Here is a 22842-nt window from a genome sequence, read left to right as displayed (position 1 = left end):
CTTTTTGTTGTTAGTTTGGACTCGGTGTTTCTTTTTAGAGGTTAAGACGAACGTAACATGAGACGAAGGATTTGTAGTAATCGTAGATCTCATATCTAACGGCTGGAAATAATTGGGGTGATCTGGATCAACGCGAAGGCTCCCCTCGATAACCTTCATATTGCTTGTAGGACTCGTAGATTTCATATCGAACGGCTGAAAATAGTTGGGGTGACCTGCAATAATTGCGCGGCTAGACTTGTATAATGAAATATTTGATTTCTTATATACTTAATCAAATTATGTATAGTTTTTTTTATTTTTTTCGTGAAGACATCTTCTGAAATGATAAGATGAAATATTCTACATCATTAGCTTGATTCAATAACACATTAATGTGTTATATTTTTTAGCAACAGATTTGTATTTTATTAAACATTATGTGCAATATAAAAGTGTTGAGCTTGAATAAGTAACTTATGTGATTTTGCTGGAGTCTGCTTTGTGTGATATTATTTTATATAATTTTTAAAATTTCTTTTAGACATCAGTCACAAACTTATATATTTTTAAAATTTAATTATTATTTTGGACAGATGATGCTCAAGCATTCCTTGCGAGCAGGCGCGCCGTGCAGCGAGCGAGCAAGGCAGCGTCCGATGGTGGCTGATAGAGCGTTGTGGCAGCCGTGGATCAAGGCAGGAGGAACCGATGGCGTCTCAATGACGACGGATCACGGTTGCAGTGCCCGATGGCGTTGGGGCGGCGGCGGTGCGGTCGCACGGTGCTCTGAGCGCGAGCGCGCGCGTGCAAGCAGCAAGGCCGCCGTGTTGCTGCGGCAAGCACTTGCATGCGGGGCCGCGCGGAGACGAAGATTATACCGCTAATTACCACCAAATTCTTAGATGACACTTCATTAAATCACTAATTACCACAAAATGTAAAAAAATTCAGTTAATAATGAGAGGACACCAATGTGTGTAAGACTTTGTTGTAATATTAATTTGTTGGATCTCGATAAATTGCTGCAACGCAACCTTGTTCACCCATACCCGTAGACATTTTTCGTCATAGACGTGGCCTCGACGATTCCCTTCCAAGCTTGGCATACCTCGTCACCAGCGAAGGCATGTGGCGGACACTCCAGCAACGAGCGTGGCGGCTCCAGCGAAGGCACGCGACGCAGACATTATGGAAAATAAACGTGACACGTAAGAGTTCGTTTAGGTAAAAAAGATACGTCCAAAATCTGGTTGCTTCACGTTAGCAAATTTACACATCACGATTATGTAAGGCGCGATTTGGAAACAAGTTTATGGAAATTATTTTTGGGCTTAAAGGAAAATGCGCATCATATTAGGCCTAGATGGTCTTCATCACTTTCTTAGTATTTGATGGTTTTATGTAATACATGTCGTTTAGGACTCGGTTTCACTTTTTTGTTATACCAAAGGTTTATTAACATGTTTGGACTTGGATTCGGTCCCTTTCGAGGCCACGACGTCACATGATTTTTACCGACGTGTTTCATTTTTTTTAATTAACAAAAGCCAAAGCTAACGTATCATGCATGTTTGGGCTGGGTTGGACTGGGATTCGTTTTTTTTAAGCCAAGATCAACGCAGCGTGGCAGCGTGGTGTAACGTTTTTTGTCATGGGCAGAGTGCTGAGAACCTGGCTTGCGTGCGTGCGTGCGGATGCTTTAAGTAACACGGAACACACGGATCGTTGTTTATGTTTGGGTTGGATTTTGATCGGTTTGCTTGAGAGGAAAACTTGAAACATTTTCTACCGCCATCAGATCTCAGATCCAACGATCGAATTAATCTTGATGATGTGGATCAACGTGAAGCTTCCGTTTGGCACCTCTCATATGTCTTTTATAGTATATAATATATTTTATTGTAAACGTAGCAACATTTATGACCCCAAATTAGAATAACTAGATCCGTTTTGAAATGTAGTTTCATAATTGATTTGATGTCATATATGTTGCTACAATTTTCAATAAGATTGGTCAAAATTAAAATTTTTTGACTTAATACAAAACTAAATGTACAGTTATTTGTGGACGGATGAGGAAGCAAGACACTTAATTTAATTTGGATCGGAGTGTATATGCATCAATTATTGCATAGACAGGCGGATCACTCTTCTTTTGTGAAAAAGTGTTAGCATTCCAAATTACACTTCCACATTAATGTTAGTCCATACAAGTACCGTTGGACTACCAACGGTGGATCGTGACTAACTCCACCAAAGTGATCCCACAGACCCGGCCACGCCATGCAACGCGGGGCGACCCAGCGTACAAATAAGAGAATTCCGAGGAAGACAGACACCCCCGTGCCGCCTCCCGTGGCTCTTTTATAAACAGATCCCCTGCGTGTGCTTCTCTACCTTTCGTTCTCCAATGCCCCCCGTCCGTCCAGCACATCTCCACCTCGCCTAGGTAGAGTCATGGCTGCGTCCTCCTTCACCTCGCACCTGAACTCGAGAGCGCCCTCGTACAGCCCCGTGGCCCTGCCAGTCGGCTGCCCCCTCTTGCCGCCGCCGCCGCTCCTGCCGGCTTACGGTTGTGCCGTCGGCTTCGGCAGCTCGTTCGCTCCCCGGATGTCGTGCTTACCCTTGGCGTGGTGGGTGCAGCCGTCCCCTCCCCCGCAGGTGCTACCGGTGAGGCATTGCAGCATCGAGGAGATCGTCGACAACGATGGCAGCGAGGACTCCCCGAAGGCGAATGGCGCGCAAGACGACAACCACTCCCCTCGCTCTGTCCTCACGCCTTGGAGGAGGCCGCAGGCGGCGCTTCCGCCTCCGTCTCCCCGTTCCTGGGGCGCCAAACCGGCATTCGATCCAAGCAGCAACAAGACGTCGGTCATGATCTGCAACATCCCCAACAGCTTCTCGTAAGTGTGCGCTAGCTGCCATTTCCCCTGTACACGTACGAGCTCCGATCGGTTCTACTAGTTCTTACTGATTGTTGCGCGCAGGAAGCGGAGGCTCATGGCGATCCTGGACCAGCATTGCGCCGTCGAAAACAGCAAGTTCCCGTGGCGCGCCCCCGGCGGCATGGTCGTGAGGTCGGAGTACAACTTCCTTTACGTCCCCGTCGACTTCCGGTACGTACCACCACTACTACCTGTTCACCATCCTAGCTTTGTACTGCTGCTAGATCAATTGCGCTTATATATATATATTTATTTGATCTGTCGTGTTTGCATTGCGCAGGACCGGGTTCAACAAAGGCTACGCGTTCGTGAACATGACGACGGCGGCCGGGGCGTGGCGGCTCCACGCGTTCCTCCACGGCCACCCCTGGGCGCTGGCGACGGGCTCCCGGAAGGTGTGCGAGGTCGTGCACGCGCACATCCAGGTACATAACTTAGATAACCTACATACTCACGGATGATCCCCCGTCTCTAGTACTACTACAGAAGTGCCTGTGCAGCTGTGCTCTAATGGATGTGTTTGGCTGATCGGAATTAATTTCGCAGGGCGTGGACGCGCTGGTGGCGCACTTCTCGGGCTCGAAGTTCCCCTGCGGCGAGAAGGAGTTCCTGCCGATGAGGTTCGGGCCGCCGCGGAACGGGCTCCGGCCGACGGCGGAGCGCGTGATCGGCCGCGCGCTGAGGCACCGCTGACCAAGCCGACGTGCCCGTTCGCCCGCCGCGCGCTTAATTACACGGCCGTGCCCCGTAGTCCATCGATCTCTATCTTGCGTTCTATCCGTGCTATGCCATGCCATGGCATGGACAGATAGCTAGAACGGGAGATAGCGGCTTAAAATAGTTATCAGTTACGAGAACTTCTGTGTCCGTGTCTGATCGAGTGTGTCGTGAGAGTTAATCTGAACTCTTCTCGTATGAGTAGTATGCGGTCGCGGTGGAGTGGTTCGGTAACCTCCGTAGTTCGTGGGCCAGAGCTAATGATATCCTCAAGCCTAGCTAGGATCTTGTGTGTTGTGTCATGTGTATCGTCAAATGTTCACTCCCGTATTATCAAAGATTACTAATATGCGTGAGTTCATTAACAGTAGTCTGTTGCCAGCCAAGGTACCTTTTTTTTTTCTTTTGGCTCTTAAGGAGTTAACTCACATTTTGTTGCGGGGTCTGCCGATATTTGGATTGCTGGAAAACACACATGAAATGATTTCGTGCCAACTTTATATTTTGAGAAAGATTTTATGCCGATTTGAAAACTACCAAAATGATCTCCGTTAGATGCCACAACTTCAGTTTTCTTTTTTCTGCAAGACTTTTTTTTGAAAAAGAAGGTATATACCTGGTCTCGTCGTCAATCGGTACACATGTATATTTCTGTGAGATTTTAGATTTAGATGCCACAATCATCTTAGGGAGTACTACTATGGAGTAGTTGTTTGTCTACTACTGGCTCTCAAACACGACGGTCAGAGAATAATACCTAGCGTATCACATAGTATGCCGCACATAACCCAGAGACCCGCTTGCTATTGGCTTGTTTAAGGCCGATGTGCGTACGGACACGCATAGAAAGGGTCTGCTAAATCGGATGACGCGCGTACTCTGTATCGTTCGTCGTGCTCGTGCGTGTGTTCTTCAACTTCTGTTCGGTTGAATGGTTGCTATTTTCCTCTCGAACATATAAATACACATACATCCAAGCAAACAATTTGTGACAGCTGCGTGTATACTTCGATCTTCAGTTCTTGCTCGTTGCTGGTTATCGCTTCGCACGAACATGCTTCTAGCTAGCTTCTCCCTGGCTAGTCTCTTGGAATTGGATCATATCGTGCTTGTCTGGTTTATAGTGGACATGTGTATCCGGCCGTGGCGAAGCGAGGCGACGCTTACGTCCCTTGCCATTAATGAGACGTGAAGCTTGGGAAAGAAAAATAAGCTAAGCTACGACAGTGAGCGGTGGCTCGGACGAGACACTTGACAATGCATGCATCTCTCCTGCCCCTGCATACCGCGCAGCACGCGCGCTCGCAGGCGAGGCAAACAGTAGCCAGACGCGTTGGAAACTGGCGAACCCGCCCCCCGCCCAGACCAGACCTGCCGGCCCGGCCGGCGGCTATTGGACAAATAATACTCGATTGCGCCTTGGAAAAACATATTTTGGGAGCGGTCGGAGACGACAGTCGTAGCATGCAGAGGCCGGTCGGTCACACTGATATTTGACCCGCAGGACCGTTTCGGCACTTCGCTGTAAAGCGTGGAACTAGGCAAACATCAAGAGTAGGGACGAGGGCGTTTCCTGCAGCCCTTTTTTGGGGGGGAATTCCTGCAGCCCTTCGAATGGCTGGAAATAGCGTACCGGCCGAATGTAGTATACTGCTAGTAGATCGCTACGTACCCTGGCAACATGAGTACTTTTGCTGGAATGTTCTAATTATGCATGGTTCGTCTGTTCGGAAGTGGAAAGATCGGCGGCAAGATCCCCTGTAAAATGCACGGGTTCGCAGATTCGCCCCAGCGCCGTTCGCCGCTCATCCGATCCCGTGGACCCGCTCTATCGTCCTTATATGGACGGTGGAAGAAGAAAATGTAGACCATGTTATGCTACATTTTTGTCTCGTCTAGCTTCTGATGCGACTGGGATACCGTAGTGAGTAATCATGCATGTTTCTCCTTTCTTGCTAGCATGCCGCGCGCTCTTAAATGGTGAAGTGACCGCCTGTATGATGGACTTGCGCTGCTGCTTCGGAACATCACGCAGGTTTTTACTGCCCTGTCAACTGCTTCCATCTGCAGGGTGATCTCGGGTGAACCGACAAGTGATGGTTCAAGATACGCAAGCGCAGGAGTAGCCCGTAGGTGCTAGCCAATACCAGGTCTATCAACCAGCATGGACTGGTGTACGTGCAACCTCACCTGCGAAACGATCCATGCCAGACGATAATGAAACGACCCAGTAGCAAACAAAGGAGGATGGCAGTTTAAATTTTGCTAAACAACAGTGAAATTAATAGTATTTCTATCAATTCATAAAAAGTGTCGTTTATTTGATACAAAATTTGTACGATCTCGTCCCGGAATGCACGTCACGGACGGAGCGAGTACTACTCCTTCCGTTCCAAAACACAACTCATATAGATTTGTGCACTTGGACCAAATCATCTCTTTTTTCTAGTGCCTGACCACTCATATTAGACTAATAGTAAATGAATGTGAGTAGTTATTGGGCAGGTGCGGGTTTCAATAAAAAAATGAGGTCTATTGTGGAATAAATGAGAAAAATCTATATGAATTATGTTTTGGAATGGAGGGAGTAACTTGTTAAACTTTGATCAAGTTATAGAAAACGTATCCAGATGTAGATTTTTTTATAAACTTGATCAAAGTTTAAATAATTTGACTTGGGACAAACATGGAACTTCCTACGTATAGTTATATAGTAACGGAGAGATTACTACCATAGTAAAAGTACATAGTCATCGGCCCAAATGCTTTAATCGTCTCTTAAGAAATGAAAAACCACGCATGGCAAATCATGGATAGAATCTTTTTTTTAGAACAGCCATGGATAGAATCTCTCCATCTAAATAAACATAATCTTTTAGGATTCAAAGAACGACTATCGATGATAGAGTACTCATCATTTTTTGAGTAAACATAAACCAAAAGCACCATCGAGCGCTCATGCGCGTTGGCATTGAAAACGGGGATTAAGGCATCAATGTACACCTACATCGCTGTGCGGCATGTGCGCCACATGTCGTGCCGCTGCCCATCAAGGGCTGATCGCTGTGGCAGGTTTTAAGGCTTGTTTTAGAGGCATGGCTATAGATTTTTTTTAGGCACCAGGCTACGGAATTTTTCTATCGACTTTGCTAAATCAGTCTAATTTTTAGTTATAGATTAATTGATTGCTCAACTGTTGGATATGATTTTGGTGCTAGGATTTGAAACGAACAATGGAACAGTGAAATTAATAGTATTTCTTTCAATTCATAAAAAGTGTCGTTTACTTAATACAAAATTTGTACGATCTCGTCCCGAAATGCACGTCACGGACGGAGCGAGTACTACTCCTTCCGTTTCAAAACACAACTCATATAGATTTGTGCACTTGGACCAAATCATGTCTCGTTTCTAGTGCCTGACCACTCATATTAGACTAATAGTAAATGGATGTGAGTAGTTATTGGGCAGGTGCGGGTTTCAATAGAAAAATAAGGTCTATTGTGGAATAAATGAGAAAAATCTATATGAATTGTGTTTTGGAATGGAGGGAGTAACTTGTTAAACTTTGATCAAGTTATAGATAACGTATCCAGATGTAGATTTTTTTATAAACTTGATCAAAGTTTAAATAATTTGACTTGAGACAAACATGAAACTTCCTACGTATAGTTATATAGTAACGGAGGGAGTACTACCATAGTAAAAGTACATAGTCATCGGCCCAAACGCTTTAATCGTCTCTAAAGAAATGAAAAACCACGCATGGCAAATCATGGATAGAATCTTTTTTTTAGAACAGTCATCGATAGAATCTCTCCACCTAAATAAACATAATTTTTTAGGATTCAAAGAATGACTATCGATGATAGAGTACTCATCATTTTTTGAGTAAACATAAACCAAAAGCACCATCGAGCGCTCATGCGCGTTGGCATTGAAAACGGGGATTAAGGCATCAAGGTACACCTACATCACTGTGCGGCATGTGCGCCACATGTCGTCCCGCCGCCCGTCAAGGCTGATCGTTGTGGCAGGTTTTAAGGCTTTTTTTAGAGGCATGGCTACGGAATTTTTCTATCGACTTTGCTAAATCAGTCTGATTTTTAGTTATAGATTAATTGATTGCTCAGCTGTTGGATATGATTTTGTGCTAGGATTTGAAACGAACAATGGAACCGTTGAGTTCGGATAACATTCGAATCCTAATCCAACGGCTCTGCGAAATCAACTCAGATATATAACCACACTTTTAGACTTGGGGCTAGGATATTTTTTTATGTGGGGCAAGGGATTTTGGGGGCTTGGGTTGTGGGTTGTGGCGGATTTTGAACCTTGGGGATCGGGCAGAGCCGCAGAGGACGAGCCGCGGAAGTTGGATCCGGCAACAGGCATCGAGCGCCTGGACTGCCGTGGGCCGTGGCATGTGCTGTCTGGGCTGGACCATGTTGGGCTGTGGGAGTGGAGGGGCTATAGATTGTCTGGAAACAATTTTGTGGGCCAAAAGGTAATACCTTGTATTCTCCAGCTAGGCTGGATACGTAGTACAGCCCGGATAGCACACATGGCCCGCCCCTATGCTGTTGATGGCCGGGAACCCGGGATAGAGTAGATCTCCCTTCCGTACCAATCGAACTGAGCTCTCAATCCATTCGTGATCAAGGAGGGATGAGACGGAGGGAGTATTTTGATGTTGGATGGACCACCGCCAGGTATTTCGTTTTTTAGAGCCGGTACTCGTGTCAGGTTGTAGAATTGCTCATGCCCTAAAGAAACAGATTTGTTGCATGCGCCCGATTTTATTGAAACGATCAGGTGTCCTGAACTCGTGATGTAAACGACATATAGTTGATTCGTCCCCAAGACCAGAGTTTTTTCCTGACCACACCTATTCAGCGTGTCCCTTGTAATTCTCGCCATCAACATTTGGGCTCGCCAGAACGTAGTCAGAGTTAGATGGGACGACCACGGATCCATGTGGAAGGATGAGCCCCTGGCCGGAGACGAACGAAACACGACGTGCCGTGTGTTCCCTCCGTTCCCATGTGCCACTTGGACTCTTCCTCCTCCTGCCTACCCTCCAGAACTCCACCCAATCATCAAGGCGCACGACGACTTGCCCAATTCGCGTTGTTTTCCCCCTTTCCTCCCTCGAGGCCGAGGCCGCCCCGCATGCTGGGCTCCGTCCTCCGCGTCCCGGCCGCTCCGATCCCGCACTTCCTTCTCCCAGCGCCGGCGCGCCCTGCCCTCCGCCTCTGTCGCCGCCTCCCGCAAGTGCCCATGGCCGACGCCAAGAAGCCCGACGCGGCCCTTTCGGCCCCGGAGCCGCCCGAGAAGCCGCTCCCCGGCGACTGCTGCGGCAGCGGCTGTGTGCGCTGCGTCTGGGACGTCTACTACGAAGACCTCGAGGACTACCAGAAGGCCCTCGCCGCCCACTCGTCCTCCTCGCCCCCCGCCGGCGACAAAGCCGCCTCCAACAAAGCCTCCGCCGACGACAAGGTCAAATCATGAGGCCGAATCATGTGTATGCCTTGCCTTAATCTTGTTCCCAAATTGAATTCATGCCGTGTCAGATATATGGGCATTGCTCACCCGGTTACAGTTAGAATCACACGTTCTCACTGTGTATTCTGCAATTTATACTTGATTGGTACTGTCATTCTCACTGTGTATTCTGCAAAACATGCAACAGATTGCTACTGTACTCATTACCATCATCACTGTTTCTTATGGCTATATGATTAGCCAGATTTTTGTGTATCAATCAATCAGTAATGCAATTGATTTCGCCTCAGTACAGACTACAGACTCTAGTCAATAAACCAATGCCATTAGAATCAGGAGAGATTAGCGAGTTTGTTACATCTTGTGTTGCCATGATCGTTGATGGTTTACTACAAGGTGCTACTTATTCACGCATTGACATAGAACTTACTGATCATCGTCCGAACCACCAAAGGAATCCTCACCGTGTGGGCGCCGTCCTCCCATGTCAGGCTGCCGAAGGTGTACCTCCCCTGAACTTTCAGTTTGGCCTGGAATGTCACCCTGAATGACAACCTGTTGGTGGTCGAGTTGAAGATCAGCAGCGAGGGGTTTACGGTGACGCCCACCCCAGGAGGAGCCTCCACACGGGCTCTATACCTGGATGTGGGTAGGCCGACATTGGTGACCGTTCTCGGCACCATCAGTTTGCCTCTCAGTTCAGGAATGGTGATGGACGGGAGGTTCATGTTCAACTGCGATTTTGGTGTGTGTTGACACGGTGTGTGCAGTTGAACCATGGAACCGATGGCTGAGTTATTGTAGCCCATGGAGCAAAGGAAGCGCACGTAGTCAGATGGTCTCATGTCGTACACTAGGCCGGGGTGTGCAGCCCTATTTGGATCCACATGACCACCTCCATAATCAAATGGGTTAGCCTGCTTATAGGGTGCTGCTTCGGATACCATCTCAAACCCATACTCGTCGCGAACATTGGCTGCAAAGGTGTAAGACTTGTTAGGAGGGAGAATATCTTTGTTAAGGTAAAAGCAGCAGAAATTACCTGTTGTGACCATTGCTGATTTAACTGCAGCTGGGCTCCAATTAGGATGCATTGATTTGAGCAGAGCGGCCACGCCTGAAATGTGTGGACAGGACATTGAAGTTCCTGAATCGATCTTGAAGTTCACTGATCCTATGGCTGACGAAATGGCTACAGAAGGTGACCATGAGGCCAAAATGTTTACACCTGGGGCAGTGATATCTGGCTGCAAAAGTTGGATGGCAGAAGAAGATGCATGATACATTTATTTGATGTGTCATTTTAGTAACACAGATTGAGGATGAACTTGAACTTCGTTGATCAACTGAAGGAGATGTTTACCTTAAGAATAGAAGGAGACAAAGAACTAGGACCCCTAGATGAAAAGTATGCAACTTCAGGACCTATCAATTCTCCTAGAATTGTTTTTGCACAGCCAAACTGAACTGTTGGGTTTCTGTGTATGTAAAATAAATGTCAGCATGGCTCATCAGATAATAACATTGTAAATTCAGATTTTTCACAACTACTGAATCTTGTATAAAACTGTTGTGTGTACCTCGTGCCAGTAGTGTATGCCAGTATAGATGTTCCTACTTGATAGTCTACTTGAACAAGAGGAATATCAAATGCAGATGCTATATCCTTGGTTAAGAACTGTGCGAAGATGACTCCAATTCCACGAGCTTTTTTTATGGTCTCTACTGCTACTTGGGCTGCTCGCTGTCCTCTCGTTTGGAAGCAAAGCACCACATTTCCTTTTACTAGGGTAGCATTCAGAGATCCTGCAGTGCAGCTTCTGCAAAGGCATTAGCCATAATGGGAGTAGAGATTACAGGATTGATAAAGGAAAAGACCAAGGAAGACGAAGTTTACCTTGCATCGGAATCATCAGCATTATCAGATGAAACATCTTCAGCATAGACTATACGCATGGTTGTCGCAGCATGCTTCCCGGAGTACATTGTTTGACCCTGCATCAGCAGTGCATGAGAATGCTAGGCACAGACAGGGACATATCAACAGTTTGTAACCATATGGTTAAAGCAATAAATTCTTACCACATAACTAATATTGTTGCCGAGGGTGATCTTTGCAAGGAAAGTCCGATCAATGGTGCCTGCAGCAACGGTCAGAACCCACGGTGCCGAGTTGATCACCGTCTCTGAATAAGGACCAGAGTTCCCTGCAGAACAGACCACGACGATCCCTTTCATGACGGCATGGAGGGATCCAATGGACAAGACGTCATCAACATAAGCAGGGAGAGGTGGTGCTTGGCCCAGGGACACCGAGAGCACGTCGACGCCATCGTGTATGGCGTCATCAAAGGCTGCAAGTATGTCTGCTGAGGTACAATCTCCAGTAGCCCAGCACACCTTGTAAACAGCCAACCTAGCCCTCGGTGCTCCTCCCCTTGCCACACCACTGGCAAGCCCCCGAAAGCTGGCGTCCGCTACCAGAGCGCCTGCAGCAGTGGACGCCGTGTGCGTCCCATGCCCGACGGCGTCCCTCGCCGACATGTATTCATTGATATCAGTTGTGTTCATCTTCCCATATTCAGCTTCATACCCTTTGACGTACCATTTCGCGCCTATTATTTTCCTATCCTATCATGAATCTGAAGTCACCACCAGGATGATAACTAGGGAGTGGAATTTTTCTCCTCTCATTTGGCAAGGAATGGTAAGAGTTTGAGAAGCAAATGGTAAGCTGAAAGGCAAGGCAGACCAACCTGTTGCAGTTGGAAGCATTGAACCTGTCTCCGGCGACGCATCGCCCTCTCCACCGCCGGGGAACCTCGCCGATGCCGTCGTCTCTAAAGCTAGCCGACTCCGGCCATATCCCTTGAAACCAAGAGCAACTCAATCTTCACATTGCAATGCCAGTTCCAATCATTATTTCTGCTACAACTGAAGAAACACAATCTCACCTGTATCTAGCACACCGATGATGGAATCCTCCCCGAATCTACTCTCAGAAAGGATTCCGCTCTTGCCCGAAGGCGAAGGGTTCACTCGCATGAAATCCCAGCTCCTGGTTGTGTGCAGGTCGAGCACGCGATTCCGAACCACTCGCACAACCCCAGGCCAATCTTAATTTCACAATTTAATCAGAGCGAAAGAAAGCTATTATTAGAGAGGGAGGAATATTAATCTGACAAGAACAAGCAAGATGCGCAAGACCGAGCAGGAGGGCGAGGCAGCTCACCGGAGAGCCGCGCCGCCTGCGTGTCCGTGAGCACGGCGGCGAAGCCGGAGAAGCCATGCCTGTAGCTGTAGAGGATGGCGCTCTCGGCCGCCTGCTCGCTGCAAATAAATCACAAGACCACCACACAATATCTCAAGCAACCATGGAGAAAAAAAATACTAGGGAGGTTTACCAGCGACCCTGACTGACCTGCCAAGAAGGGCGGCGAGCATGCCGTGGTGCGAGTCCCGGACCAGCTCCGGGTGCAGCTCCGGGAGCTTCTCCCCCATGTACACAATGTGCACCTGCAGATCGACACGCCAAGACAAAGAGAAGCAAACCATAACCACAGTGAGAATACGCGCCGGCCGCCAAATAAAATAAAATCACAAAGCAATCGTAAGAATATATCTGGAAGGCTCACATTGCCGCAAGAACAGAGGCCGATGCCGAGCAGGAGGAGCAAGAGGAAGACGACGGAGACGAGCAGGGCAGCCATGACCGGCGGCGTGCGAGCTTCGAGAGGAAGCAGGGGAGGTGGTAACGGACGCGGCCGCCGCAAAAGTAGATAAACGGAGGGCTGGGGGTGGAGTGGAGTGGTTTGAAAGGGAGGACCGGAGGAGGAACTGAAGCCTGAAGCGAGAGAGAGCTAGGGGGGTTGGTGTGGCCTGGCCTGGCCGGCTTCTCTCTCACTGGCTCACCGGTGTTGTTGGATTCGATTCAAAACTCCTACTAGTAAATGCTACTCCTCCACTGACACCACTGTTCCAGCGGTGGATGGATCTGTGTATCTCTGTTTGTTTACTCGTTGTTCTTCGTCCTGACGCGGCGCTGTGCTTCTCGGTCCGAGTTTTCGAGTGGAGCCGAGGAGGACCGGTGTCGTGCTCCCCCTCTCTCGCTCCAGTTGCTCCCGCTGTTTGCTGCGCGTGTGCGCCGGCGTTGTTGCCTCAGCCCGTTGGGCGCTCACCTCACTTGTTTAGTGTTGTTATTAGTGCCTGCCATATTCCTCCTTGAACATCACAGGATTTTCGCCCAATTTTCGTGAGAATCAGACAAAATAAATTTCGCAACTGTGTCCAAACTATACTGCGGAGTACAAGTTTGCACTTAGTGTAGCAGTATGCTTTACGTTCTGTACCAATTCTTGTTTTCTCTTCGCAATTTTTCTTTTCTTGTTTGCTACTCGGTTCAAACCATGGAGGTTTTGCGACTAAGTTGTGCTTCTTGCATGCTTACAAGCTACTGCTGCACTGTAGTATTAAAACTCCAGTGTTTTCTTGTCTCCGATCTTGCTTCCCTGGACAGATATGGGATTACGGTTCGGCATCTTTCTGACTGTCTACAATATCCTATGGTTACTTAATTTGCCGACACGCACTTTGATCCACGAGCAAGCCACTTGTAGGATAAGATCAGTCCCTAAAAAATTTGATCAGGATAATATTTGCCATGTTTTCCGCAGCTTCCACCTGGAACTGGAACACGAGCAACACAGAATAATAATGCCCCGCTACAAGTACTACCCGTACTACTGAAAGGGCTGAGTTGACTGAGGAGCTGACTTACGATCAGTGGGCTGCTTTGCTTTCGACTTCCAACAGAGATCTGCGTTGCGTTACTCGTTCCTCCTTCAGTGTGCAAACTTTACTGACCGTTGGTCCTCCAGTGGAGTACTATTAGATTTCCTTTTTCCCATTTCTCCTTTCAGGTCGCTTTGCTGGCGTCTGGTCTTTATGCTTTCCGGATGAGGCACGGCACGGCTGCGGGGCCGTGGGTCGGCAGAGGTGGCGCTGCCACAAACCGCGGGGACGGCGAGATCACGCACGTATCTTGGGACGCCCAGAAGTCAGTAGGGAGAAGAGGGAAGGAACAAATTAATAGTGTGTTTTCTTTTACTTCCGGCCGCGTGTATATTATTCTGTCCGGAATGACACATTAACAAGTGTGTGAGAAATCCTGCCGCATTCACCCACAGCGCAGCAGTGGTGAGCCATACTTTTTCGAATATCTTGGCTGAAAATGCGTAGTAGTGCTAGTTGCCTGATAACGGCAATGATCTTTTGCAATTCCGTTTGAGCTGAGCGCGTCAGGGGGGAGGAGTACGTGGGAGAGTGATCACGACACGAGTGACCGGCGCAGTTGGTTAGGTGGGACATTTACTTGGCGCAGAACCTTTACACGCTAGTGACGTGATCTCCGCATCCATTCAAACCAGTGCTGCTGCGCTTGCTCCTCCCAGGTTTGAATGGCCCGCCGCCCCCCACCGGTGCCCATGACGACGACGACCATACGGGATGGAGCGTGAGAGCACCCACGGACGGCCCACGTGTGCGCTGTGCTTGATGGATCCCAACACGCGGCCGGATCCTCTACGCCAGGGAATTGAAGGAGATGGACCACGGCCAACGCTGAGCCAAGAGCACAAGGTTTTACTGTGCTAGGGCGGTGCGGCATGAGGCGCGCACTCGAAGAACAAGCAACGGCTTCTTCAATTTTCGAACCGTTCCGCTGCGAGAGCAGAGCTTCCGCGGTTCCCCCAGGTATATGCATTTTTGGACAACGTTAACAAGAGACCGTTGGCAACGCTGGTGCCCTCGGCGCACAAATCTTTGATCTGTTTCACAATATCAGTCACCTATCAATCGAGGTTGGACTGGAAATCAAAATAGGAATAACGATGTAGTATGCCCCTAAATAAGATGTTACAACCACTTAACCTCTTTCAATACATGTATTTTTGAAACATTGCATCAGCTGGCACTGTTTAATTCCCCAAATAAACATGTATTTTTTAAAGGATGCTCTCGGCCTCAAAAAAAAAAGGGATGCTCTCGAGGTCAATAACATATGCAGCGAAACAAAGGTACTAGTATCATCAATTTCTTACCTTTTGCCTCTTTCTCTTTGGAGTCGCACAAAGACCTTTGTCTGGCTTACTGCGTGTGCGTGGATCATATAAAGCAGGAGGGCGAACTTTTACATTATTAATCAACAGAGATCAATTACCCAGATCAGACCTTGGCTTCAATATTGAAGCAGCAACTATGTTGCATGGATACATCATCGGACCCGTACGTTTCCATAAATTACAAAATCATGCAAATACATCAAAAGGAATTCAGTCCCACGCCCCAGAAAAACGTCCCATTTTTACTGCTGAGATGGCGACAGCAAGAGTAGTACTCCGTATAAGGTAGCCCTTTTCTTTCATGTGGATGGCAATTTTCTTCAGCTCCCAACCTGGAAACGGACGAGGCCACGCTGCACAGCTCCTATTTAGGAGGCCGTCGATCAGGGGAAAATATGTCCTCGATGTTTTGCTTGATATAGACAGCTGTTTTGTTCAGATTCTTGGCAACACCTGAAGCGACCAGCCCGGCGCTCCTCCTGAACCTGCACCAACACTCTCAAAACGTCAGAAAAAAAATCATCGTCGCGAAAACAGAAGAGGATATCTGTAACGGTAACTTTCCTCCCCATGAATTCCTGTCTTGCCATGTGAGGAGGTCTCTGTCCTTGTTCCTGAGGGTTGGTGGCAGCTATGACAAGAAACATACAGGCATAAAAGTTAAGTCCACTATGCACAAAAGGTAGCACCAATGTACCATTTGCTTTGAGCATGGTACACTGATGGATTTGCAAGAATATTGACCAACAAAAATGGAACTAAGAGACTAGAGATGACTGATCAATTGACTAAACATCATGGCAAAATATTGAGGGCAACAAAAGACCTGCTCTGGTCAGTTCCGTAGACAGAAAGGTACTACAATATCCTCAGGCAACCAAAGTTGACATTTACTATCCATAACCAAGGATAACCAGGTGTCAAACTACAGAGATATCCGAGCTTAAATTACAGGAACGGGCAACTGCCACCATAAATTGATTCATGACTAAAACCAACACATAGACATTGATATTGAGAAAACCAGCAGTATCTTCCGTGCTTAAACAGTTAGCCGGAGTCTAGATACAAACACTGCCATTAAAGGATCGACGCAAACTACAGAACTCTATGATTACAATGTATTCAGAGTTACAGTTTTCTATTATTGCATAGTGCCCAAGTATAAAGTAGATATAACAAGGAAAGTTTACATACCTTCCTTCGGATTACGGGCTGAAGCATGCTCCACATTTGGTGATTTCCTCTCAACCATTCTCCTGTCCGCCAATAGCTGCAGGAACATTTGCCACTTTACTTAGCAATAAGCAAGTCAAAAGGCCCACTACACAGAAAATATATAGCCTGCAGAACAAGTTCTCGCAATGTTTTGGGTCTGGAGGGGTTGTCTATCCAGGTCGATCAATTTCCCTATCCCATCGATCAAAATCTTGTGATCTTGCGAAATTTGGGTCCGTAGAGGTTTTCCTGTCAGGTCTTAAATTTCCCTATTTTCATTGATACCCGCCAGCAATTTCCATTATTACCGTGGGTGGGTAAATTTCATTCATAACATTAAATGAAAGCATTGAACAGGTCCAGAGTCAGTAAAAAATCCGACCCACAAGCAATGGAGAAAGATTTTAGCTACCATTCTTCTGGTGCTCGTCCAACATTCTGTTCACATGGCACTACTCACCACAATTACTATTCACGTAGACCCTGTTCATGTGTGGTTGGTTTCCTATGTTATGGATTATATATTGATTTGGTTAGTGTGGATGCTCATCACTGGCTAGTCAGTTTCCATAGGTTAGAGATTACTTCTTAGGAGTCAAGTCAGGCCATGATGAAAAGAGTTGAATTGTATCCTCTTCATTGAAGCAAAAGATGGAGTCAGGCCATGACTAAAAGGGTTGCATTGTATCCACTTTATTGAACCAAAAGATGAATCAAGCAAACTCTCCTAGTCCCAAAAGTCCAGTTGTGGTCTTGCCCTAGACAGGTTATTCTAAATCTATTCCTCCACCAATTGGGGCTGTTGTAATTCAAGTCACCATTCGACCTCTCTCCAACGGATATTAACCCCCATTGTGAACTAGATTTACTCACAACAATTGGGATGATGCTGCCTACCAGCATGATAACATCACCCATGAAAATGTGTCTGTGTATGTGTGCAGCAGAACTGGTGGAACTGATACGTTGTTTCCTTAAGGAGATTTGTTGTCAGGAACAAGACAAGGCCTTACATGCGAGCATGTGCAATTTGTTGAAGATGCCACTGCATTTTCAATTTTTCATCATTCCATGTAATATAAGTATCTAACTGTAAGAAAGTATGCCCATTAGACAAATGAACACTTTCAACATTGTTTCAAGCCCAAATAATGTTATCCCATGTAAAAAACAAGTGCTAACGCACTGCCTGCTTGGTCATGTTTGCGCCCAATTAGGAAGCTAGGGGCTGAGAAGCCAACAATTAGGCACAAATCAGTATCTACTTTCAATCTTTCAGGCCAACCAAAGTGCTCACAACACTACTCTGGTGCACACACGGTCAGCTTAACATTAATATTGCTATAAAACTACTACTACACCTGCTCAACTTGCTGGTTCGTTCATGTCGCTGGGAAACTTCCTGTCCAGCCAGGTCGGGCCGAGTCCAGTGGAAAAACAAGCCTATCTGCCAGGTTGTGCCTGCGGCCTGATAAACGGGCCGGCTAACGGGCTGCTAATGCACTTAGGCCTGGGTGTTGTAATGTATAGTAAAACAATTGGGTCAAGATGCGACAGGTGAATCTAGAGGTGTTTTTTTTTTTTGCAATGATGAATCTAGAGGTCTTGATTTCGAAATACCATGATAAAGCTTTTAGTTTTATCGAGGATCTTCATAATCGTGTCCATCTATTGTACTTTTTCTATTAATCAATAAAGCCAGATCGTTGTTCTACAAATAAGTAACAAAATTTGGTGCCCCTCTAAATTTGAGGCCCTGTTCGACCGCACAGATCACACTCCCGTTGGCCTGGCCCTGTCAACTTGTCAAGAATTTAAACTCAAAGCTCAATTTTAGATCAAGTTATCTAGGCTGTGCTTTCTCTAACCACGATCTTTGGAAAATACTATGAGCGTCGACTCGTGGATTTGAAATCCTTGTCATAGGTTACAATTTCTAAATGTGAATCACTTGCTTACCACTGGAAGGACGTTATTGCAATCATATGTGTGCTCTTCCGAGCAATCTAAGCAATCTGAGTTTTTCTTAAAGAAATCAGAGCATCCAATACACTGACAACTTTGGAGATTTCTGTGGCCATATGTTGCAATTCACATTCACTAACGTTATGAACCATACGAGAAACAGGTTTAATCTATACGAGCAACCAACCAAGGTACCAAACAACATCAACTGGAAATTTCGTAGTCTCATACTACAACCGTGAGATGAAAACCAACCTCGAGCCCCTGGCAATACGGCAACAACGCCTTGGCCTCGTTGTCGCCGCTTTTGTTATCTCTGTCGTCCACGAACATGGAATAACCGGCACACGCGTACTTGAACTGTCTCAAATCATGCCCCTGCGCCGTTGCCTCCTCCCTAGGCTCTTCCACCACGAAGCCCGGAACTGGCACACCAAATCATCAATAGTTTTCATGAGATCTTCCGATCCAGTGAAATTCAGCCGCACGCATAAAATTGATTCAAAAGGTAAAACTTTCTTCCGATGAGAAACGCATAGCGCACGAATACGTGCTACGGAGTAGAATTTTTCGGGAGATTAGGGTTCGGGACCTTGGGGGATGGAGCGAGGGATCCCCACGCAGATGGGATTGTAGCCCCGGGATTTGAGCACCGACGAGTAATAGAGGCAACCCTTGCACGACTTTCCCTTCCTCGGCGCCGCCGGAATAGATGTTGGCCCTCCGGCCGTCACGCCAACGGACTCCGGCGACGCTTCTCCCATCTGTGTTTGTGTCTGTCTCTCTCCCCTCCGCGACGGAGAAATTTCTTGTGAAACACAGGCGAGCCACCTTCTCTGCGACGTTGGCCCACTTTGACCCCTTGCGTTGCCCACATGCGCAAGATAACCATACCGCTGACCCCTGGGGCCGACCAGCAAGAGTATCGAATCAAGCATTGCGTTTTTCAAAATCCCCTGAAAAGTATTCGAAGAAAATATCTAGAACATAAAGAGGTATTTTGCCGTAAACAAGAAACTACGTGAAGGGTGCGATAGGAGCTCCCTAGGGATGGCAATGAGACCGTTTACCCGATTACTGGTTCGACATTTACCAAAAGTTAGAATTAGAGAAGTAAACATTCAAAAACAAAATGCTCCTTGCCAGCCCCGCCAACTTCCGCTCTTGATTCGGCCAAAATGAGCTTGCGTTGCCCGTCGTACCACGCCTTCACCTCGTCGTCCATGCTGGTGGTGTCGTACGTCAAGATCAACAAGTCCTCCGTCTCTTCTTCGCCGCGACATTCGCCTTGAGAATCTTGAGCTTGTCATCTTACTTTTTCATCACTGTCGCCCAGCGTGAGGCCGCGACCCTGTCCCTCTTGGCATCGAGCTCCTCCCTATTTGCGGCTTGTGCGGCAGCGTCGGTCTGTGGAGGCGCTCCGGTGGCCGTCGCGGCATCCCTCGCCGCCTTTGCCTTCTTGTGGCCGATGGGCCGGCCCTCCGCCGCCGCCGAAGGAGTGGCTTTTGGGTCGTAGGGGGCGTCCTTGGACTTGGCGGGAGCATTCCGCGTCTCCATCCAATTGTCGCACATCTCAATTCTTGCGAAGACGTGAATGAAATTGAACTCGACGTTGGCGTGGTTATGACTAACCACGTACTCGACTTGAGGAGTTCAGATGCCTAATCTTGCAACTCAAGATAAGGAAGCTTAATTACAGTATATCTCATTGATGTAACCGACTTGGATTCTACCCGAGACCTAACCTTCTGCATATATAAAGGACTAGGAGGAGGAACCAAGGAGGATAAGCCGCCCTAGACGCACTCGCCAGATACAATCTGAGCCTTTAAGCCTCGATGACAACTTTGTAATCTCATCATCAATACAGATCAGACAAGCATGACGTAGGGGTATTACCTTTCGAGGGTCCTGAACCTGGGTAAATCTTTGCCTTCCTCTGTTTGTCAACCGATGGGTTCTCCACACACACACAGCTTTCCTAGATACAAGTCCATCGTTATGGACATTGTCGAAGTCACAACTTCGTCAGACGTCGTCGTTGTCCTCTTGGTAGGCGGTGAACATGGCGACCATCTACAAGACCCCGGCCGGAAAATGGCAAATCGGCAAGCAAAAAGAGTAAAAGACGACGACTTTACCTGATCATGGACGTTGCTGCCGCTTTGGGGTCGTTGGCGCACCTCTTCTTGAATGCCATGTCATTTGTTGCACGCTTGTTGGATCAACCCCCAACGATGCGACATGTCGGACTCATTGCGATCGTGGGTCAACATCTGGAACTCCCAATCGATAAGCCGGCGCTCATCATACGCCGCCTTCACCCGCCTCCAATAGGTGTCAGCGTTTTGATATGCGCCGGTGAAGGGATCCATGCTCACGACTTTCCAGCTGTGGCGACACACTCGTCCTCCTTGGAAGTCTACTTGGGTCTCCGGCCTCTGCCGCCGGGCTTCTTCTTCTGAGCTGCCGCCTTCTTCTTCCCCTGCGATGGTGGGCTCCTCGGTCTCTTCTATCACACCGTGCCTCCTCGCCGGTGTAGGCCTCTTCTTGAGTGTAGTTGTACTGGGCGTGCTGGGAGCTGTCGTTGATCATGTCGGCCATAAACTCGCCTTGTGACATTCCGCCGAATGGGTTGGGCGCGGCCTGGCTTCAGGTGGCAGGGAACGCCGGGAAGGATGCCAACGACGAAGATCCGGCCTAGGAAAGAGGCCCACGCCTCAGAGGATGCGAGGTGAAGCTATTAGGGTTGAAGCCGCAGAGAAGATCCGTGGCGAGGGTGTTCGGGTTGAAGCCGTTGAGTGGATCGGTGTCGGGGTAGTCCTGCGAGAACCGCGAGAGCGACGGCATGGCATTCCCATGGTTTTCATGGGGCATATGGGGCGACACGGGCGAAATGCTCGACGACGACGGTGATGATGATGAGCTCCCTTGGCTGCCGCCGCTCCAGTACTGGGCTACTGGCCGGAGGAAGGCAGTGGCGCCACCCTGCCGGCCATGGTCGCGGCCATCTGCGCCGCAGCCGCGACCCTCTGCGTGTCCAGCTGCCGGTCCAAGGCAGCGTTCCTCTCCTTTGCCTTCTTCTCCTGACTTCGGCAGGCAGCGTTCTCGACTTGGCGACGGGTGCAATCCACGACCCAGTCGGCGGTGCTCATACCAGGTAGTCGCTTGGCCCTCGATCTCTTCTGCGCTGCATACCTCGTCGGCGGCATGGCTTTGGGGCGGCGGCGATGGCGTCTGTGGAGAATGGGGGGGGGAATGGCGGGATTGGCCGTCCAGGCGGGCGGGGGGGAGGGCAAAAGGGGGGCCGTCGAAAATTTAGAGGGAATTTTGGATTATCTGATTATCTCGCCGACACGGGTGGCCCGCCTTGCTTTTCGGCCTCAGACGGTGCCCCCGATCGCCCCCCGTGAGTTGGGTGCAGTCCGGGGGCGTCGGCTAAATTCTTGAGCTGTGCTGGCTACTTTTTCGACGCCGGCGCCCTCATTTGGCTTTTGGAAGGTCTTTAGGAGGGGCGGCTGGAGATGCTTTGAGGCAGCTCAAAGCCATGTAGTTTGGTCCTTCTATTCCATTTGCCCGCCACCCCCATCACACCACCAAGTTTTTTATTCAAGCTCTGCCACTGCTTCCCAGCAGCTAACTTTTTGGTTAGCTGTGGTTTTGAGGTAAAAGAAGAATTTTTTTATAAAAAAGGCATAGAACACTTATCATTGGACGAGCTAATGGGCAAAGAGGTATGCACGTGGAAATCCAATGGCCACAAAACTGTGAAATTGATGTATTCTATAGATCTTGGCAGGAGGATGTACCTATTTGGCAAAAATAATTAAAAGTAGGTAATTAAGAACTGGTGGAGATTTTCCTTTGCCAAAGAGCAATCAAGAACAGGAAAGAGTCGAAGTCGGGGAGTTGGATTCGTACAAAGTAAGGCTTTTTTCATGTGCTGGTTAGACGAATTGGCTCTCCCACGTGGACAAGATTTTTCGAAAGCAAGATTGCACAAAAAGGCTAGGATTTATTGTTTGGTCAAACCAAACACATAGCCTAGCCCGGCAAGGATAGAAGGGTGATCGCGTACAATTCAAACGCTTCCTAGGTGAAACGACGCATGACAAAACACAACACAAGACTGTCAGTGAGACACAATGCAAGACAAAGACATAAGGCATGAGAACATGTGACGCTAGGCAAAACAATTATGATAAAAAGGCAGGGCAACCATGGACACAACAAAGAGACGAAGACACAAGACGTGCATATTGTGAGATGTTAGACATGACAAAAATGACGTCAAAAAATTCAAGAAACATATCAAAATAGAAACTAGTTTTATATCTCTCATCACAATAAGTAAACGGTAAAGCGGATTGTAATTGGGATGCTCAATAGTT

At 47.9% G+C, this 22842-nt stretch overlaps 4 protein-coding genes across 4 annotated transcripts; 2 read left to right on the top strand and 2 right to left on the bottom strand.

Moving 5' to 3' along the window:
• Positions 1-2439: 2439 nt before the first annotated feature.
• Positions 2440-3620, top strand: LOC100836067 (protein MEI2-like 6). Its single transcript, XM_014902406.1, has 4 exons — positions 2440-2885; positions 2970-3098; positions 3208-3352; positions 3474-3620. The coding sequence occupies exons 1-4, from the start codon at positions 2440-2442 to the stop codon at positions 3618-3620; spliced, it is 867 nt and encodes a 288-aa protein (XP_014757892.1).
• A 5196-nt stretch (positions 3621-8816) lies between these two features.
• LOC100823317 lies at positions 8817-9424 on the top strand. The gene has a single exon (XM_003578447.4). It carries the CDS (start codon positions 8817-8819, stop codon positions 9153-9155), a length of 339 nt encoding a protein of 112 aa, XP_003578495.3. The 3' UTR covers positions 9156-9424.
• A 31-nt stretch (positions 9425-9455) lies between these two features.
• Positions 9456-13293, bottom strand: LOC100823006 (subtilisin-like protease SBT3.5). Its single transcript, XM_003578446.4, has 11 exons — positions 12785-13293; positions 12571-12665; positions 12382-12479; positions 12104-12265; positions 11906-12017; positions 11232-11775; positions 11047-11144; positions 10730-10969; positions 10513-10627; positions 10192-10396; positions 9456-10125 (listed from the first exon to the last, which is right to left on the bottom strand). Exons 1-11 carry the CDS (start codon positions 12857-12859, stop codon positions 9557-9559), a joined length of 2313 nt encoding a protein of 770 aa, XP_003578494.1. The 5' UTR covers positions 12860-13293; the 3' UTR covers positions 9456-9556.
• Positions 13294-15289: 1996 nt separating this feature from the next.
• LOC100822688 lies at positions 15290-19308 on the bottom strand. The gene is made up of 5 exons (XM_010240119.3): positions 19044-19308; positions 18707-18876; positions 16466-16541; positions 15833-15899; positions 15290-15753 (listed from the first exon to the last, which is right to left on the bottom strand). Exons 1-5 carry the CDS (start codon positions 19213-19215, stop codon positions 15633-15635), a joined length of 606 nt encoding a protein of 201 aa, XP_010238421.1. The 5' UTR covers positions 19216-19308; the 3' UTR covers positions 15290-15632.
• Between the last annotated feature and the right edge of the window lie 3534 nt (positions 19309-22842).

The sequence above is a fragment of the Brachypodium distachyon genome, chromosome 4 (assembly GCF_000005505.3).
Source record: "Brachypodium distachyon strain Bd21 chromosome 4, Brachypodium_distachyon_v3.0, whole genome shotgun sequence".
Lineage (NCBI taxonomy): Eukaryota > Viridiplantae > Streptophyta > Magnoliopsida > Poales > Poaceae > Brachypodium > Brachypodium distachyon.
The sequence above is the reverse complement of the archived record's forward strand: the minus strand, read 5'-3'. Positions and strand labels throughout refer to the sequence as shown.

Coding starts and splice junctions, on each gene's coding strand:
- LOC100836067 (XM_014902406.1), top strand. CDS start 2,440: ATGGCTGCGTCCTCCTTCACCTCGCACCTGAACTCGAGAGCGCCCTCG. Junction 2,886..2,969: donor AACATCCCCAACAGCTTCTC/GTAAGTGTGCGC, acceptor TGTTGCGCGCAG/GAAGCGGAGGCTCATGGCGA. Junction 3,353..3,473: donor TCGTGCACGCGCACATCCAG/GTACATAACTTA, acceptor TTAATTTCGCAG/GGCGTGGACGCGCTGGTGGC.
- LOC100823317 (XM_003578447.4), top strand. CDS start 8,817: ATGCTGGGCTCCGTCCTCCGCGTCCCGGCCGCTCCGATCCCGCACTTC.
- LOC100823006 (XM_003578446.4), bottom strand. CDS start 12,859: ATGGCTGCCCTGCTCGTCTCCGTCGTCTTCCTCTTGCTCCTCCTGCTC. Junction 12,018..12,103: donor CATCGGTGTGCTAGATACAG/GTGAGATTGTGT, acceptor CTTGGTTTCAAG/GGATATGGCCGGAGTCGGCT. Junction 11,776..11,905: donor AATGCTTCCAACTGCAACAG/GTTGGTCTGCCT, acceptor ATGATAGGATAG/GAAAATAATAGGCGCGAAAT.
- LOC100822688 (XM_010240119.3), bottom strand. CDS start 19,215: ATGGGAGAAGCGTCGCCGGAGTCCGTTGGCGTGACGGCCGGAGGGCCA. Junction 16,542..18,706: donor CGTATTGCCAGGGGCTCGAG/GTTGGTTTTCAT, acceptor ATGTTCCTGCAG/CTATTGGCGGACAGGAGAAT. Junction 15,900..16,465: donor AGCCCGTAATCCGAAGGAAG/GTATGTAAACTT, acceptor TTCTTGTCATAG/CTGCCACCAACCCTCAGGAA.